We start from the raw sequence: 16,996 nt of genomic DNA, 5'->3' as shown, positions 1-16,996 counted from the left end.
TGTCTATATTCCTTGAAACATCCGTTTCAAGGCCCAGCTAGGTTCTTCCTCCTCTTGCAAACAGAATAAAGATGAGCTGGGTACTTTGTTCATGATAATGGTGTCTTTTAGGTGTGAAATTAAAATTGGATTCAATTTGCTTTGTATTAACATTAAACGCTCACAATTGCTCCAAAAAAACCCGAGGTTTTCCATTGTGCTTTAGTCAAGAGCATCCTTTTCTGCTACTCTAAGGCTATTTCAAAAGTGGCAGTATTTTGGCAAGGCTGGTAAAGTGGATAGTGTATAATATGATTTGGGACCTTCCAGGCTGAAAGATGCTATATTAGATAAATAAAAATACAAACTTGTTTCTTACTAGTTACAGCCATCTAGTTTAGATGCAAGACCACAAAGATTGCAGCCTTGACTCTTAAAATTGCCATAAGAAGAGAGTTCATTTTATACAGGTTCAGGAACTGATTAATCTTGTGCCAGTTTTTCTATGCTCTGTACAATCTAGGGCCTGTCACGAGAATAAATGAATAGTGCACTGTATTCTGCTTCTCTTTTAAGGTCTTTTTCATGAGATTCCAGATTCTGAAGGTAGCATGCAATGCTGTTACCCTTCTTGTGACAAAAAGATTGCTCAAAGTGGCACAAAATCAAAACATTTCACTAAAGAGGACTGATAGGAGAAAAGTTGAGCAGTCTAAACCAGAGAATCTTTTTCAGTCCCAGCCAGACTGGTGACTGGGGAACTAACAACCACCCAAGGTACAACTCTTGCTCCTGCAGGCTGAAGCTCTGCTTGCCTGTTGTTACCCTTGGAATTGGGAGCCAGGTCTTCACATCCTCCAATTTTCCCCAACCCCAAAAGTAACTGCAAGTGCGTGTAAGCTTTTCAAGTATTTTTGGAAGTAGAAGGACTGAAGTTGGACATAGAGGAATGAACTTTCAAAGCATTGCATGGCAGATAAGCACACAAATCACATTACTACTAATGGGATTTGTGGGTATATCTTTCATGCTGCGCTTTGAAAATTTATTCCATTCAGTTTATTGACGTGCACAGGGAAAGAAATCAGTCAGCTTGGAGGGGGTGTGTGACCAATTAAAAAAAAATTGCTTTTTTTCGGGTCCCCCTATTTCTTCTATATGAACACAGTGATAATGAACCATCTTATAGGTCTCCTTCCATCTCCTTTTTCATCTTCAATAACACTTATTCAAAAAGAGAGCAATTAATAATTCAAGCAGAAGTTTTGCTGCTGATTATAACAATACACTCATTCATAGATCCTTTATGGTGTTTCTCTAAAATGCTTCTTGGGCTGGATGCTTTAAAGCAAAAGCCCTGTTCTAAACAGTTTATTGTCTAAAAGAGTTTACATACTGAGGGTGAAATTATGCCTAAGGATTGCTTTCTTATATTTAAGATTGTGTGAAGTCAACTTTCCTTTTCATTGTGTTTTCAAAAAGCCACAGTATCTCCTGTGTCTCCCTGGTGAGTGGAAAGAGCATGCCTGGCATTTCTGCTCTAGAGGGGAGGCACCAGGCTTTCCCCTCTTACACAGCAAGCATTGTCCTTACAGAGAATGCAGAAGCAAAGATAAGGGTCTGCCTCTGTTTCCCTCGCCTTATGTCCCAGAAAGTGAGGTGCTGAAATTCAAGTTTTACTGTGACTGTGTTTATAGGATCACTCTTGGATTAGAGAAGAAGAGCTGTATTCTCTCTGCAGCTGTGAGAAGGCTAGTGGAAATAGATATTTATTACATTCATTGTTTCATAAACTTACTGGGTAATGAGTCCTCACAGCTTTCCTCATGTAGTCAGAAAATACACTCTGTCTTTCTCTTTGGCAAGTTTCAAGAAGTTGTTGTTATTATTTTAAGTAAAACTGTTGAAGAGCTCAGGCACAGTTAACAAGAGTATAAACTTGTGGATGGGTAACATATAGAAGCTTGTATGTGGGTAACAATATCAGCTTAATTCAATTGATGGAGAAGTGGAAAAAACCCATGTTACAAGATATAAAAATATGCAGCGGTGCCATTGTAGTTAATGGAATTCTCCATTTTCAACATTGTAAGCTAAAAAAAAAAGCGACTCCAAGAAGTGAGAGGTCTTGTTCAATGTTATGTGTAGGATAAAGAAGGCAGAAAAATGGTTCTTTACTGTGCTTTCTAGCGATAATACAGACAAATCTATTGTTTTAGTGAAAATAGTGTGATCTGTTAATTCTTAAAGTTGTGTATTTTGGAATGCTTTAAATGGAGTTCCCAAATGAACTTTTAATTTTAATTTATTAAGAAAACATAGTGCATACCAAATAGCATACTGATGATTAAGATGATTTAGTGAGAATGAATGACCTTGAAAGTAAGCCATCTATTCGTTGTTGAGCTTCAATGGTCACAGTCAAGAAGCAGTATTTTTTGCATACATTCTACAACAGTAACATTAAATTTAGATCAAGTGATCTATTTTTGAAATACTACTTTAACCTTTCCTGCAAACAGTTGAATGCTCACAAGTAGAGGAGACAATATGATCAGGAGTACATCCAAATGTTTTACATGAGGTCTGTAGGATTCTTAGTCATTAATGTTACAACATGAGTTCATAAATTCGCTAAGTACTGGTAGTCCAGAGAATTTTTTTTTTTTTTTACCTGATCTTTAATCTCTGGTAGCAAATGTAAAAGTTAAATTCTTATCTCCTGTGTCCCTGAGATCTCCAACAAGATATTTTGAAAATATATGTCTCTCATAATCATAGCTGAGTCTGCTTTGCTATTAATTAAATAGAGTATTTACTATTGTGCTGGTGAATAACTACACTAGGTTGAGACACCTGCACAAACTTTGTGGCATGTGAGCAATTGCCACTTTATATACTACATTCTCAGCCTATTTAGATGTACTGAAGCTTATGCCCTAGGGGACTGAAAAATCATACTGCTTCTAGAAAATACTTTATGGCATAAAAATTCAAGGGTTTGCCTGTGATGCGTTGATCTAAATATTTCTTAGATTGTCTGGGCTGGTGGATAAGTAGGGACATGCTGTGGTACAGTATAGGGGATAAAAATGCATCAAACACTTCAAGAAACATTGGGACTAATGGGTACACAAAGGAGTGTTGTGAACATGTAGGAGCAGCTGTGTTGGATCAGATAAAAGTCAAATAATCCATTAACTTATCTCCAGCATCCTAAAGTCGTCGTCCTGTAAGAACGGGCAAATCATATATGTACTTTTCCCTACTGATCTTCCAACCTCTGGTTCTTCTAGGTCTTTTCTGAGATGAAGGAAGGTGGCATAACAATATTCCTCGCTTGGTTTGCTCTTCCCATAATGATTCAATGTTTGACTTACTTGAAATTTGCAGGGAACTTTATCATGTAGCCCATTTCCCTTCAGTTTTGTAACAGTCAGCTCATAGCTCATTATTTTATACGTGGAGTTAATCTTACTCCTCTCCTCTTATGTTATTTTATGTTAACTGGGTTTGAATTTCGTCTGCCATTTTATGGACCAGTTGCTCAGTTGCGTTATGTCCTTATGCAGTTCTCACTCAGCCCTCTTCCTAAATAATGCAGTATCAGCTCCATTTGGAACTCTATCATACCATATATGATAGGTTTGGATTTTTTTACATGCTACTTTAAACTTTCCTGTAGATAATATATAAAAAATGGCAGACTTCCACCTAGCAAGCCATGTGGCTTTTGGTTTGCTTTTAGAAAAAGGCCTGGGAATGTGATGAATTTTTGTGAGATCTCTTGGATACCCTCAGGAGGACTCTGGTGTCCTTGTCACAGTCACACTAGGTATTCAAAGAAGAATGGAAAGTTCTGGCAGTTAGTCCTGAATTTTGGGAGAGACATCATTTTTTCCTCTAGCAAGGAAAGGTGCTACTTGTACCCATTGTTTATTTTAGGACTGCTTCTTTAAGTAACAAAGACATATTTTTTGGTAATGCTTCTCCAAGCACTTTAATATATGTTAAAGTGGAGGAATCGCACATTAGAACTTCCTAGAGACACTCTCCCTTTCTGCTGGTAACTGAATATGAAAGGGCTTTAGTATAATTCTGAGTCCAGGTCCTTGGATGCAGCAGCTTTCTTTGAGACAACTGGCTCAGCCATCGTTTAATACAAGGAGTCGTATAGTCCATTCTAGCTACATACTGACAGTGCTTGTTTTCCTCCTGCTGCAAATGCGGCTGAAGGCTGGCCAACAAAATTATTGAGCAAAGGATGGTGTCAGCCTCTGTAAAACATCTATGACTTGCTGAAACTGACTTTGTCAGGCATATTGTTGCCAAGTCCAAATTTTGTGGGAGAGGACTTGTACTGATTGTCCACAATGATGAGATACCTTGTACATAAATAACACTTGCAGAATTGCCCATCCAAAAAAGCCTAGCTGTCCTCTGTGTTCCGTTACTGTTAATCATAAGATATGTTAGCATAATATGGATCTCAACTGAGATTTAGTTCAGCAAATTCTGATTGTGTGTGTGTTTGTGAACTGTCTTATAACCTCTTCGGATGTGAGAGGAGCTAGGGCAGGCTTCTTACTTTTCTTGTTATAGCTACCCAATAATCCATGCTCCTCGGATAGAGGCCTGAAAGCACCAGTTAGAATCAAGTGTAGTGTTTTCAGGCACCATGCCAGTTTTTCCCATGCAGATCCTCCATTGCTCTTTTCTGACTTTCAGACCCCTGCTATTCCTGTCTCAGGCATCTCTTGAGGAGAGCTTGTCAGTTGTGATGAATTGTGCATTCATTTTGCAATGGGGGCAAGTAGTCACTGGGGAAGAGGCCTAACACACTCGTCTCACTTGTGACTTGGGTTGAACTTGAACCTATTTCTCCAACGGAATGGTAGTAGAACATGAAACTACTATGTTTCGTCTTTTAATTAACTGTTACTTTATGAATAATAATTGAGATCAGTAAGATAAATTTCTGGTATTCCTGGATTTCTGTTGCAAGAGCAAGAAGCAGTAGCTAGTAAAGAACCACGAGTCTCAGCTGAATAACATTCAATACAAAGTAAGCATGCAATAATGTTTAATTATTTTTAATTTTTTGGGATACGTTTATTCTTTTGAAGTTATATGAGTTACCCATCTATATGCACCCAGAAGTGTAAAACGCTAAGCTTCTTTTGCTTCATACAAATATTCTCATGCATTAAAACAGTATACAGACCATATGATGTGCAGATAGTTCTTTGAATACATATATTATGAAATTACATGCTGCTAAGATTTATTAGGTAGGTTTTGTTTTATCATGTCTGTGAATCATTAGGCCTGACTTGGAAATCACACTGATGTTGCTCAAGACTAAGTATACTGGAATAACGAGAGTTACATCATTGTTCACCTCATGAGTGGATGGAAAGGAAACATACAGTGTTTCCACTCCCCTACAGTACAAAAGACTACGTATAGCAAATGTGCTTTTAGTGTTTATTTGCTAATGTTGTTCATGATATAGTGGACCAATTTCTTTTTGACATGGAAAGAGGCGGGCCTACTACAGTTCATATGACTAGATATATCCTGACAAAGATCATAGTTTGATGGGTTCATTTTGGATTACAATAATTTAGGGTTTAGTAAGCATGACAGCTTGGAAAATTAATGTATGGAAACATGCTGAATTCTGTTCACTTTTATAATCTTCCCATCTTTTTGAGTTGCTTAGGGAATAGTGAATTTTCTAACAAGCAAGCAGTGTGTATCTTCCAGACCTCAACTGGGAAGGTGCAGTAGAAATGGGGAAAATGGTGGATCGTTAATCTGCATATTTCTCCCTTTAAGAAGGCATATCATAGAGCAAATGGATGAGTTCAAAACCTGATTCTACCCTGCCTACTGGCAGACACCGCATTGTACTACAGGGAGATCTCTAGCACATGAAGAGACCAGAGGTGTCTCATTTTAAAAATACATGGTGAAGAGTGACAGGAGAGCACCAAGGGAAGACAGAGAGCTTCCTCAGCTTGGAAACCATTGCCCATTAGACTAAATTCTGAATGGAGTGAGCATTGGGTTTATGGCCAGAACGAGAGAAGACTGAACAAAAGAGGAATGTGGGGTGTGGGGACACTGCTGAGTCTTAGAGAACATTCAAGAAAGTTTTGCATGTAAGTTTTGTCATATTTCTGTGGATTTGTATACCTTTTGGGATTTCTTAAAATAATATGTGATTCACTCTAGCAACCTCTATCTTATGTAAGTATTAGACTGATCCTTGACAGCTCTACCACCTGGAGTGATGAACTAGTTCTCTGCTTTTGTTCTTGGTGGGCATGCAGGTTTAGCTTCCAGGTGCTTTTGCTCTGTGTGTATGTGTGTTGCTGGGGTGGGAGTGAGAGGTTTATTATTACTTTTTACATAAACCTCAAAGGTTTTACTTCAAATTTACTGGTTTTACATTCTCATTTTTAGAGAATATAGATACACAATTCACTACCCTGAGCTAGTAGATGTTAGTGTTAAATGAACCAGACAAATGTTTGAAAATCGGGTATCAGAGACAAGAACTTAGAAAATATGCTTAATCATTGAGGGGAAAAAAGCCAAACCAACCCAAATAATAGCTACAAAACATACATAAGTGCTCTGTGAATTAGAATTTATGAATACACCATAAGTGTAACAGATAAAATGGCACTTTTTTGTGTTTTAAATCTTCAGGGATATGCTTGTCCCTGAAGGTTAATCTATAAGCTAAATGTGGAGCTCTGGAAATGTGTTCAGTTAAGTGGGCTGTTTTGGAAAATCAGTGCTTATCTTGATGATCAGCTTTGGATCTAGCTGAGTATCCCAACTCAGCTGTCTGGTGACTATCCTTTGGAGAAAATGTGGCCAGTACTGTAATGTCTGATGAACGTGTGTCATTGGGGAAGAAGGCAAAGCCACAGCATCACAGATTATTTAGTTGTAGTTTCAAAAAAAGACAAAAAAAAAAAACCAAACAAAAAAAACCCCAACCCACAATAGAAAACAACAGGAAACAGGCACAAATTCACTAGCCCAAATTTCTCTTCTGACACACGTGCACTTAACTTTTGAGTGGATCCCTGTATTTCTAATTAAACGGGCTTCTACTTATTCCTTTGCTGGAGGCATTTTTGTTTGATTAACAGAACAAAAGGTTAATCATATAAATTTGCCATCTCGTAGCATTCTGAAGCAGGAGAGAATAGGTGGCTCCTTGTTCTCCCTGCTCGGCTGCCAGTCAGGTTTGCTATATGCAATGCAAACACAGAGCTTTCCCCTGAGGCCCCTGTGACATACTTTTCTTGACGTATTCTTGGTGGAAGGTGAACATTCCTCATGTTTGTGACTTCAGCTGTCTTAGTGGAAGTTTGTAGATCACATAATGGATACATGAGCTGTGCAGGAGATTGTCATCTTTTCTCTGTCTCTGTAAGGGACTTACAGCGGACGTGCAAATCCCTGCCCCGTTAGGAAGGAGCTTTAATTGCTCCTACCTAATGTGCATCTATGATTAAAACAGAGCAATGGAGTTATTAATGAAATCATGGCATACTTGGAAGCAGATGGATCAAAGTCTTTCTTAATACCATGTTAATAAGATCTTTTATAATTCCTTGTCTGAATTTACCTGGTAATTATAAGTTAGCAACTATAATTCTCTTGGACAGACTATTAGTTATGATTTCTTTATCTCTTTGTTGTAAGGAATGGTTCACACTTGAAGCAGCAGACTTTCATCTCTGCAAGTGACCTACATTTATGGTTACGCTTGCAATAAAATAAAAAAAAAAAAATTGCAACTTTGAATAGACACACTGAGAGTATAAAACACAAAAGTCTAATTCTCCTCTATGACTTGTTTTCATTTGGGAGCTCTGAAATTCACTTAATCTTTATGCACTCTTTGCTTATGGGGGTGGTCCAGCTGAACTCTGTCTTTGGAGCCCTGGTGTGTGCGCATTGCGTGGGAATTGCTGACAGCACAAACATGCCACAAGCTGCTCTGCTACCTGGCGTTCCCCAGTCCTCTCACGACTACAGCACAGATGATGTCTCTCACTCGATGGGGAGAGTCTGTGTCAGCTAGCAACTTGTTTGTTGTTTGAGCTTTATGGACAATTTTTCAGTTTCGTTGCCATACTGAAAAGAAAATTAGTTGCTCAAGATTAGACTGAAAAGCCTTTTACAATGGGGTTTTTTTTGGCAAAACAAAAAAGTTGTAATTGAATAAAACATTTGATCCCACATAAAATTTTTGTATGTTCTCCAGGAATTCTTGAACATTCCCTAGAAATAAATTTTGAGTAGTTGCTCAGCAAAACTTCCTTTCCAGGTTCATACTTGGTATTTTTTTTTAAATACCGGATGCTTTAGTATATTTTCAATTTTTTTCTCCTAATAGAAAAAAAATTCTGCAAATTCAGGATGAAGGCAAAATCTGGCAACTACCCCCTTCACACAAAATGTCTCCTGATTTTAGTTACTATTCTTAGACATCTGCTTGGTCTATAGGTATGTCTAGGGGAAGGTGATGTTATGAAAGCTGTCTTACTTCTCAGCAGCTGCTTTTGTCAAAAATATGAAGGTTAAACTCTGCATAGATTGTGTGCTGAAAGATTTCCAGGATTTGGGATAGATGAATTCTGGGTGTGGGGTGTGTTTTGTTTTGTTTTGTTTTGTTTTTTTGGGTTTTAGGAATATGTATATGAGTTGGTCACACCTAAATAGATTCCCTGAATTCAGTGATTATCTGAGTGATGTCTCAAGCATTGTAAATTGCAGTTCCTGTGATAAGTCTTTTGCCTTACCTAGCCCTAACATTTAATCTCTGAATGCTTAGCTGTGCGGCCACCGCTGGTCCATTTGTGACCACACCAGCTCTTCTACAATTCCTTGTAACTGGACGCAAAATATCTGCTAATTTTATGTGGATCGGCCACTGCAGAAGTGAACAATTATAAGGGTGCCCATGATCATATGTATTTTCTGCCCCTAAACTGACAGTGAATCCTTTCAAACACCATTTTAGTATGTAACTGTAAATGCTGTTCTCAGTGGTACGTAGGTTTACATACATCCTCCGTAAACAGGAAGAATGCTGATGGTGGGCGTAAAGAACGTGACTAAAACCAGCTTTGTGGGCTCTCCTATCCTCACCGCTCCTCTATGTTGGGAGGATGCCATAGAGATAATATGATGAAAGTATGGAGATGTATTCAGGTAGCTTCTGTTTATACAAGGTGAAGATGCACATAAATCCACCAGCTGAATGATTCAGACCTGTCAAGTCTCATGCATTATGCACAGGACTTATTCAATTAGCCCCTACCACGGTGCCTATAACTCATGCGCTTGCGAAGGCGGCGGCGCGGCCTTTCTCCCGCTCCATCTCTTACCTGTCAGGCGCAGCGGCGTGGCCTCTGCCGTACCTGCGGCCCACGCGGGCCCGGGGACGGCCAGGCGGGCCTGCCTCCGGCCTGGGGACGGCCACGCGGAGAGGCCGCGGGGCCTGGGGACGGCCACGCGGAGAGGCCGCGGGGCCGCCGGGAAGCTCTGGTAGCAGGCAGACCTTCCCCGGCTGGGACCGCGCGTGGGTGGCTGTGGCGTGGCCCAGGCGGCCGAGTTTCATGCGCTGGATTAGGAAAAACTGTGAGGTCAGGGGGTTGGCGAAGGCCTGGGTTTGTCAGGAAAGTTTAATCTTCAAAATGAAGACAGAGGCTGTTAAATGTGTTGAACTAAATAAGTTGTAATAAACACAAAATAATTGCATTACAATGTCATTAGTATACATAGGGCTAAAGCTAATTTTATAATCAACGTACAAGCTAATCACACACAATTTAAACTCGGAGCTAGTATTTGCGGCAGCGCTTTGTTCCCGAGAACGTGTCCCCCTGCAACGTGGGAATGGGGAAGGTGGTGTGGGGTGCCGAAGTGGGAACGAAAAGCTCGCCTCTCTGTTCTGACCCGCTGGACTGTGAGCATTTTCCCTTCTGTGTCTCAGCAGGTCTGATAACCGAACAAAAGCGAGGCAGATTTATGGGAGGCACCGGGGCTTCCTTTGGGGTTTTATTTTGGGGGGCCGCTGTTGCCCCTTTTCCTGGCCCGCGGACATCCCCCCGAGCCAAGTTGCTTCAGGGCTCTTTCCAAAAGCCGCTCCGCTGACCTCAGCCGGAGCCCCCCCCCCCATTTCTGGCGGTGCGCGGTGTATTGACGTTTCCCGACTTTGTGTCTCCGGCAGCGATGCACCTCCTGGGGCTCAACTGGCAGCTCCAGCCGGCGGACGGACACACCTTCAACAACGGCCTGAGGGCGGGCGCCGGCTCCGGCTCCGGCTCCGGCTCCGGCTCCGGCTCCGGCTCGGTGGCGGCGGGCGCGGAGGACGTGCCGACGGCGCCATCTGGAGGCAGAGGTGAGGCTGCGGCCGCCGCCGCTCCGCGCGGGGCGTCACGCGTGGGCAGAACCGGCGCTGAAGGGCGGGGCGGGGCGGGGCGGGCCGGGCGTCCTCCGCCTTCCGCCGCTGGCGGCGGGTTGCCGGGTCCCTGCCCGGGTACGGCGGGTCTTGCTCTGTCCCGCCAAAGCGCGTCGTTTCTAGAACCTGGTCCGCCAGCGAAGGGGCGGTCCCCTCGGGCTCTGGCGAGGAAGCGCTCTGTCAGGAAAACGTGCGCTCGCCTGGCCAGGCGTCCTGTGGCCGGGTGTAGCTTAGAGAGCTCAAAGAAGAAGAAGAAAAAGCTCGACTTAGTGGGAGAAGGACACCGTACTGCTCGGGAGAAGTCAGGAACTCTGGCTTCCAGCCAGGACCACGTCCCGGGGTTTGTTCTTTCTCAGATGTAATTCTAATGGGAAACATCGGGGACAGCGGAATTTGGCCCGCAGTGGATAATCTGTCCTGCGATATTAGTACCAGCAATGCGGGCAACAAATGGATCCTTTTTCTCCTGAAGAAAAACGGTGTTTCAGCGGAGGATGGTGGAGACAGGGCAGTGAGAAGAATGAGGGAAAATCCAGAAACAAATACTTTCTCAAACTGAGAAAATTTTATATATATACATATATAAAAAAGACAGAGAAATTACATGTCATGAAAAGCACTTTCATCATTTAAGTTGAATGCTTTTTACTGGTGAGGTTCAGGTGTTTTCTTTGCTACATCGCAATAAGGCTTTTCCTGGTTATTACAAAAACCATGATAAGAAGACAGAACAGAACGTTTCAGTTAGTCAAAGGACCTCACGGGCCACAGCGTACTGTGGAGGTGGGATGGGGTGACTGAAACAAAAGTAAGAGCACTTGCTATTGGTCAACAGAAGAGTTTTGCTCAGAGCTGAGCATCGTCTGGCTCTCAGGACCTGCGGCTCATGTTAAACTTGCTGATTGCCAAAGCAAGTGTTAGAAACAAATGCTAACTCGAGATACTTGCATTGGATGTATTGGGAAAAAAATCAGGTAAAATGGAGCTGGGAAAGGAAGCTGAGTTGTTCTTTGGTGTGCCCGATCATTTCATGGATTTGCTTCTGTTTTCAATAAATGATGCTGCTCCACCTCAGCTTCTTCACGTTTTCTGTGGAGGGACTAATTTTGACTTCCTTCTTTTCATGAAATCCTACATCCTAGTGGTGGCAAAAACCTGGAGATTTTTAGACAGCTCTTTGTTGGCTTGGCTTTCATTTCTGACTGACTGTAGGTCAAACTGGACGAACAGTGCATCCCTAAATACAAGGCAGAATGTTTATATTACTGCTGAACTTCTTCCAGATTGTGCACAGGTGAGAGACCCGACGGTTTTAGGCAGGAACCTGAAGAGCTCAGGTCTGCAATTATGGTCACTTAGCAGACAACTGCAGTGTTTAACACGTTTCCAAATTCCCTCCCCTGCAGCTTTCTGTTGCCATCTCTGTGCAAATATAGGGCAGCAGGATTGTTGAATTGGAATCTGCTCATCTGCCTGGGGCACTTCAGTGCAAATTCTGGCAGTTTATCCCAGCCCCACTCTAATTAGCTTTGCACATTTGAAGAGGCTGAGATGCCGGCTGTTTGGGGAGTGGTAGCCTCCTGTAGAGGAGACAAGGAGAGGGAACTGCTAGTTGTGTCTTAAATTGCTGCAGTTAGCTGTCCTCAGAGCATGGTGGAAAAGTTTACTTGTTCTTCTGACATTTTGTAGAAGATTGCTGAAATGTTGATAATCTGGGGAAAGGGGGGAAGAACAATATTTAGGCAAGTAATCTTCCACAGTGGAATAATATGAATGACAGGTTTGGGTAAACACAAGGATTATCTAAAAGACAAATTCTTACAGCAGGGAAGAGTGAAAAGTTTTTCTACCTCACCTTTCCTTTTATTATGTCCAAGTTAATATTGCTATCCCAGCAGTTTTTAGGAAAGCGTCTGACAGCTTTTAACACAACAACCATTTCAGGGCTCAGGGCTCTGGCTGTGGAGAGTGACCTTTCTATAATTGACACAACTCAGGATGAAGCCATTCTTTTCAAAACATGGGTCTCCCAAAGAAACCTTTAACCCCTAGACTGAGAACGGCCACTTAAACGCAAGCTGTGCCTACTCAGCAAGCAAGGCATTTTAAAGTAGAGCAATTTGAAAGGAAAAAAAAACCCAGATATTTCAATTTGATCTGCTTGTTCCTTATTAAGAGACTAAATCCTGGTATGAAATAATAAAACTGCAATTTAAGAGGGATGTAAATTACCTTATTACTGCATTTTTCTATCTGAATGAAAACAAAATTCACTATTAAGATAACACAGTTGCGGGTTTTTTGTAATTACACACTACATCTCGCTAATACTGGGGATGTCTGAAAAGAGTAGGCAAGTGCAATGGGTAGAAAAATCCTCAGCGCTGCTGTAAAACTGCAAGTGAAGTCCACCATGCTCTGACTGTAAACAAAGCACAAGATAGCTTTTTGGGGTTGCCTTTAGGCTCTGGAAGTTGTGCTGAACTAGGGGTTTAGATTATGAGACAAAAGTAAAGAAAAATTCCTTTCTTAATACGAACGATAAGGTAGTATCCCTTCATAGTACATAAAAACCAAAAAGTTGGCACTGCCATGGAATTGCTACAGGCATGAGGTAGGTAGTAATGACAGTAAAAAAAAACTTTCTGAGAGTGAAACCCATTTGTCTGTTACAGTTGCATAAGGATAATGTTAGAATATTGGTGTAATAAATCTAAATTAGGGGAAAAAGAAAAAAAAAAAGCAAGCGAGCATGTTTGGGAATAATTGCTTCTTCACAAAGAAGTGAATTAGATGACCTTATGGGATTTTTTTGTGCCTGGATTCTGTTAATCTATGCCAAAAAGATATTCTACATTTAAAATTATGTAGTAGGCTAGACACACATTTCCATAAAATCTGTGACTATCTATGTGCTGTTTCCTTTCTAATTGACAGAATATACTATAAAAGTCAACTTTAATCATTTCAGAGGACACCGAAAATAAACTACCATTTATGTGGAAATATCCAAACTAACTCCAGCTGCAAATCCAAGTAAAGAATGCTTTGGTGTAGAGTTTTTTGTTTATGACATATTGTCTTTGGTGTGCTTACAAATTTAGCAGATTTTCTACTAATTCAAAATTGACTTAGTATTTTTTATCTTGATTATTTGCTATAGATTCTATAAAGCTGAGAAACACAGTAAGAGATTGTGGTCTCTGATCGTAGAAACCCACATTTTAAAAGACACCAAAGATAATTATGGGCAAGGATTGTGGACCTGAAAGATCACTTCAGTTACCCTATACTGACTAACTGGAAAAGTTAGATTTGAATTTGTGTTCTGATACTCACGTAATCCAGGGTTTGCATCTCCTTGGACCAACCAGCTGGATTCAGGTTCATGCTCAGTTCATGAGATATTTCACTAGGTCTACCACAGTGTGTGGATTTCAAAAAGACAATTACAGTTAATTAAATGGTAAAGTATTGAAGTGTCATGAAAAATACTTGTTTCCAGTTATCAAAATCAGCTTGCTTCCAGTTATCAAATTCAGCATTGTAAATATAATGGCAATAATGAAATTAAGTTAAATTTGCTGTTAAATTTGACACCATCTTACTTGCTTGAGATGAGAGAGGGGAAAAACAGATTTCTACTAATCTAGCAGAAAATTGCCCTGAATAGATATGGAAAGATAAACTCAGCACTCGTTGTGAAGCTGTATAGGTTGTCTTCAGCTCTCTCCAAATGATGTTGAGACCTCTGCCAGATGCTACAGCTTCAAGACACATTTTGGTTTGCACACACAAATTATTAATTTCTAATAGTTAAGATACTTTATTAGCAACGCAGCAGACAGGCAAGGTTAAAGGAATAACAAAATTATTAAAAGGGAAGATTTGCCACCCTTGCGTATTGATGAGCTGGGGTTCAGATGCAAATAGAATAGGCCCTGACTTGACCGTCTGAGACACTGGTACTACCCCCAACTGTGGTTCTGCTGAAACCTAATCCTACTCATCAGAGAGTATAAGGACCCAGGAACAACTGGAGGGAACTCTTTGTCATGTTGCAAAAGGTAAAAAGATTAAAACCTCGTACCTCATTAACAATGTAAACAACATGAATCTTTTGGTTTCTACTATTTCCTTTCAGATGCTTTGAAACAGATGATCAAAATGTAAGAATATTCAATGTATTTTAAATGTCACTTCTGTTACCCTCATTCAATTTAATCAAGACATGCCATCATTTTCCAGGTGGATTAATCTTATTAAGTAGTTACGTGGCTAGTGTAATGTAGTTCTTAATTAACATGTTAGCAAGCAGAAGTATTAATATGGACGCTATGAAGGCTTGCAGATGTGGTCTTCTGACAATATACCAGGCTCTAGGGCTGTTTTAGCAAAAGCAAAGCATTTGACTAAGTTCAACAGATCAGGAGAGGAAATTTATTTTTGTGATTGTGTTGATGGTGATATTATGAGTTGCTCTTTTTAAAGTTAGGTGATGAAGTGTATTATATACCATCAGAGATTAGTGTTATGTTGATGTAGAAATTCATGCTAGTATATATTTGTTCTTTGTGAAATGCAGTGGACTAACAGATCTTACTTTTATTTCAGTTATAATTTCTTTTGATTCTGAAAACAATGAACCTTGTGAAGCCATGCCCATATGAATGTGAAAGTGTGCCTAAATTTTTAGGTGTATCAGGGTATTAAGGCACGTTTCTTAATTCCACCTGCAGGGTCAGATTGTTTGACTTCAGCTTAGCCAGAGCAGTGGTCTTAAGCAGATCCTCTCTTTGCAGAATTTCTTTCCTTTCACCACATCAGAAGTATGGGATACTGACCAGAAAATCTGAGATTTTGATTTTGTTTCAGAAGCTATTTTACCGGACTTCTGAAAGCTCATATAAATTCAGAAGCTTCTTTCCTCCTCACTTTACAAAATAGAGCTCATTAGTACCTCAGCATCTTCAGCACAACTGAAGTTCAAGATGTGTCATAGCAGCTTCTCCAGACAAACTCTCATTTCCTGACTTTGTACTTTATTGTAGCTGTGGGAATTTGTTTTGCATCCGCAGTCAATTTATTGTACACATTTTAAAAAGAATCTTGTTTTCACTTGGGTCCTAGGGCACTTAGGTATTAGTAGGAGATATTTTGAAGCCTAAGTTCATACAGGAAGCGATCAGTGTGGTAATAGTGCATAGCACTGATTTTTCCACTGAAGAAATTTGTATAAAAAAGACATTTTCTACTTTTTTTTGTTTGCCTTTCTGAAACAATAAGAAATGTCTGGTCATGTAAGTAGCAGATTTACCTGAGGAAAAAATCAAGCTGTCGTTGAAAAACATAGTAATTCCCATGTATTCTTTTTTTGGCAAAAAGTTAGTGGAGTGTATTTTTATATTGAATAGTTTCCTTTACACAGCTGTACCATGAATTTCTCTGGAATTCTGAGTCATCTGTGAAAATCCCTAACTATATAACAAACAACACCAGAAAAATAAGTTAGATAAAACGATAAGGAAAGCTACGTCTGCAGCAGTGATTTGTAAGAAATGCAGAGGTACAGGAAGAGAAGAGGTACAGGAAAGAGAATTCTCTTGAACCAACATTGGTGATATTTATTCCTTATATTTGATTTGAAATTGTCCAAATTATCTTGGTAGTTCATTATGGATCCGTTGGAACGGTTATTCTGCTAGGTTTTTTTTCAAGAGTGTTATCAAGATGCAATTTACAGTCATCACCGTTATAAAGGCACACAGTCAAAGCTCTGGAGTTAATTGCTATTTAAATGTGATGTCTGTAGCGTGACACTGCTGGTCGCCAGATTTCATTTTTATTTTTTAATTTTAACTACAGTATGGGAGAGGAGCCCATAATAAATACTGAAGTGTATCTGGTTTCAGTGTAGATACAGATCTGCCTCCAGAGCTGACACTGCTTGCCATCAGTTAAATTAAAGGCTGACTGGGCATGTCCTATCAGCTGCCACCTTGAAACCGACCTCCAGCTCAAAGATGAGGCCTGCTGACAAGTTAGCAGGGGGAGTTTACATTGCTGTTGTCATGTATTGCCTGTTTGATAGCTTCAAAGGCAAATATACTTGAGTGCTAAAACAGTCTTTTCAAATGTATATGCCAAAATAGTAATTCAACTGGGTAAATAACACAGCAGTTTAAATGAATAAGTGTTATTTAGTTGATAAATATATGTTTGACTGAGTGACTGAAATGGCTCCCCTGGGTAAGATGAAGAAGTACGCTTTTAAAACTCTCTTTTGTAGATGTTTATAGAGAGGAAATCACAGGAAAAAAACCCAAGTATCCATGGGGTTATGAGATAAACAGATGAAACTCTAAAACAGTCACTGACAGCAGAGATAATGATGTTGGGATTTATTTGTTCACAATAGCATGAGTTGTTTGGGTTAGTCTTTCTTCCCAGATTTGTCACTTTGTCACATCTGTAAGTTCACTTAAAGACAGTTGATGTTCTTTCAATGTGATCTGCAGT

The 16,996-nt window shown here is 40.2% G+C and overlaps 1 protein-coding gene across 17 annotated transcripts in view; it reads left to right on the top strand.

The window, feature by feature from the left end:
• TENM2 (teneurin transmembrane protein 2) overlaps positions 1-16,996 on the top strand; it is an 848,782-nt gene that overhangs the window by 705,819 nt on the left and 125,967 nt on the right. For all 17 annotated transcript variants that reach the window (XM_069772607.1, XM_069772606.1, XM_069772615.1 and 14 more), the window contains one exon: positions 10,247-10,417. In XM_069772607.1, coding sequence (XP_069628708.1) covers positions 10,247-10,417 — 171 coding nt within the window. The remainder of the gene's footprint in view (positions 1-10,246; positions 10,418-16,996) is intronic.

This window comes from Haliaeetus albicilla, chromosome 27, assembly GCF_947461875.1.
Source record: "Haliaeetus albicilla chromosome 27, bHalAlb1.1, whole genome shotgun sequence".
Classification (NCBI taxonomy): domain Eukaryota; kingdom Metazoa; phylum Chordata; class Aves; order Accipitriformes; family Accipitridae; genus Haliaeetus; species Haliaeetus albicilla.
This window is presented reverse-complemented; position numbering and strand designations above follow the sequence as displayed.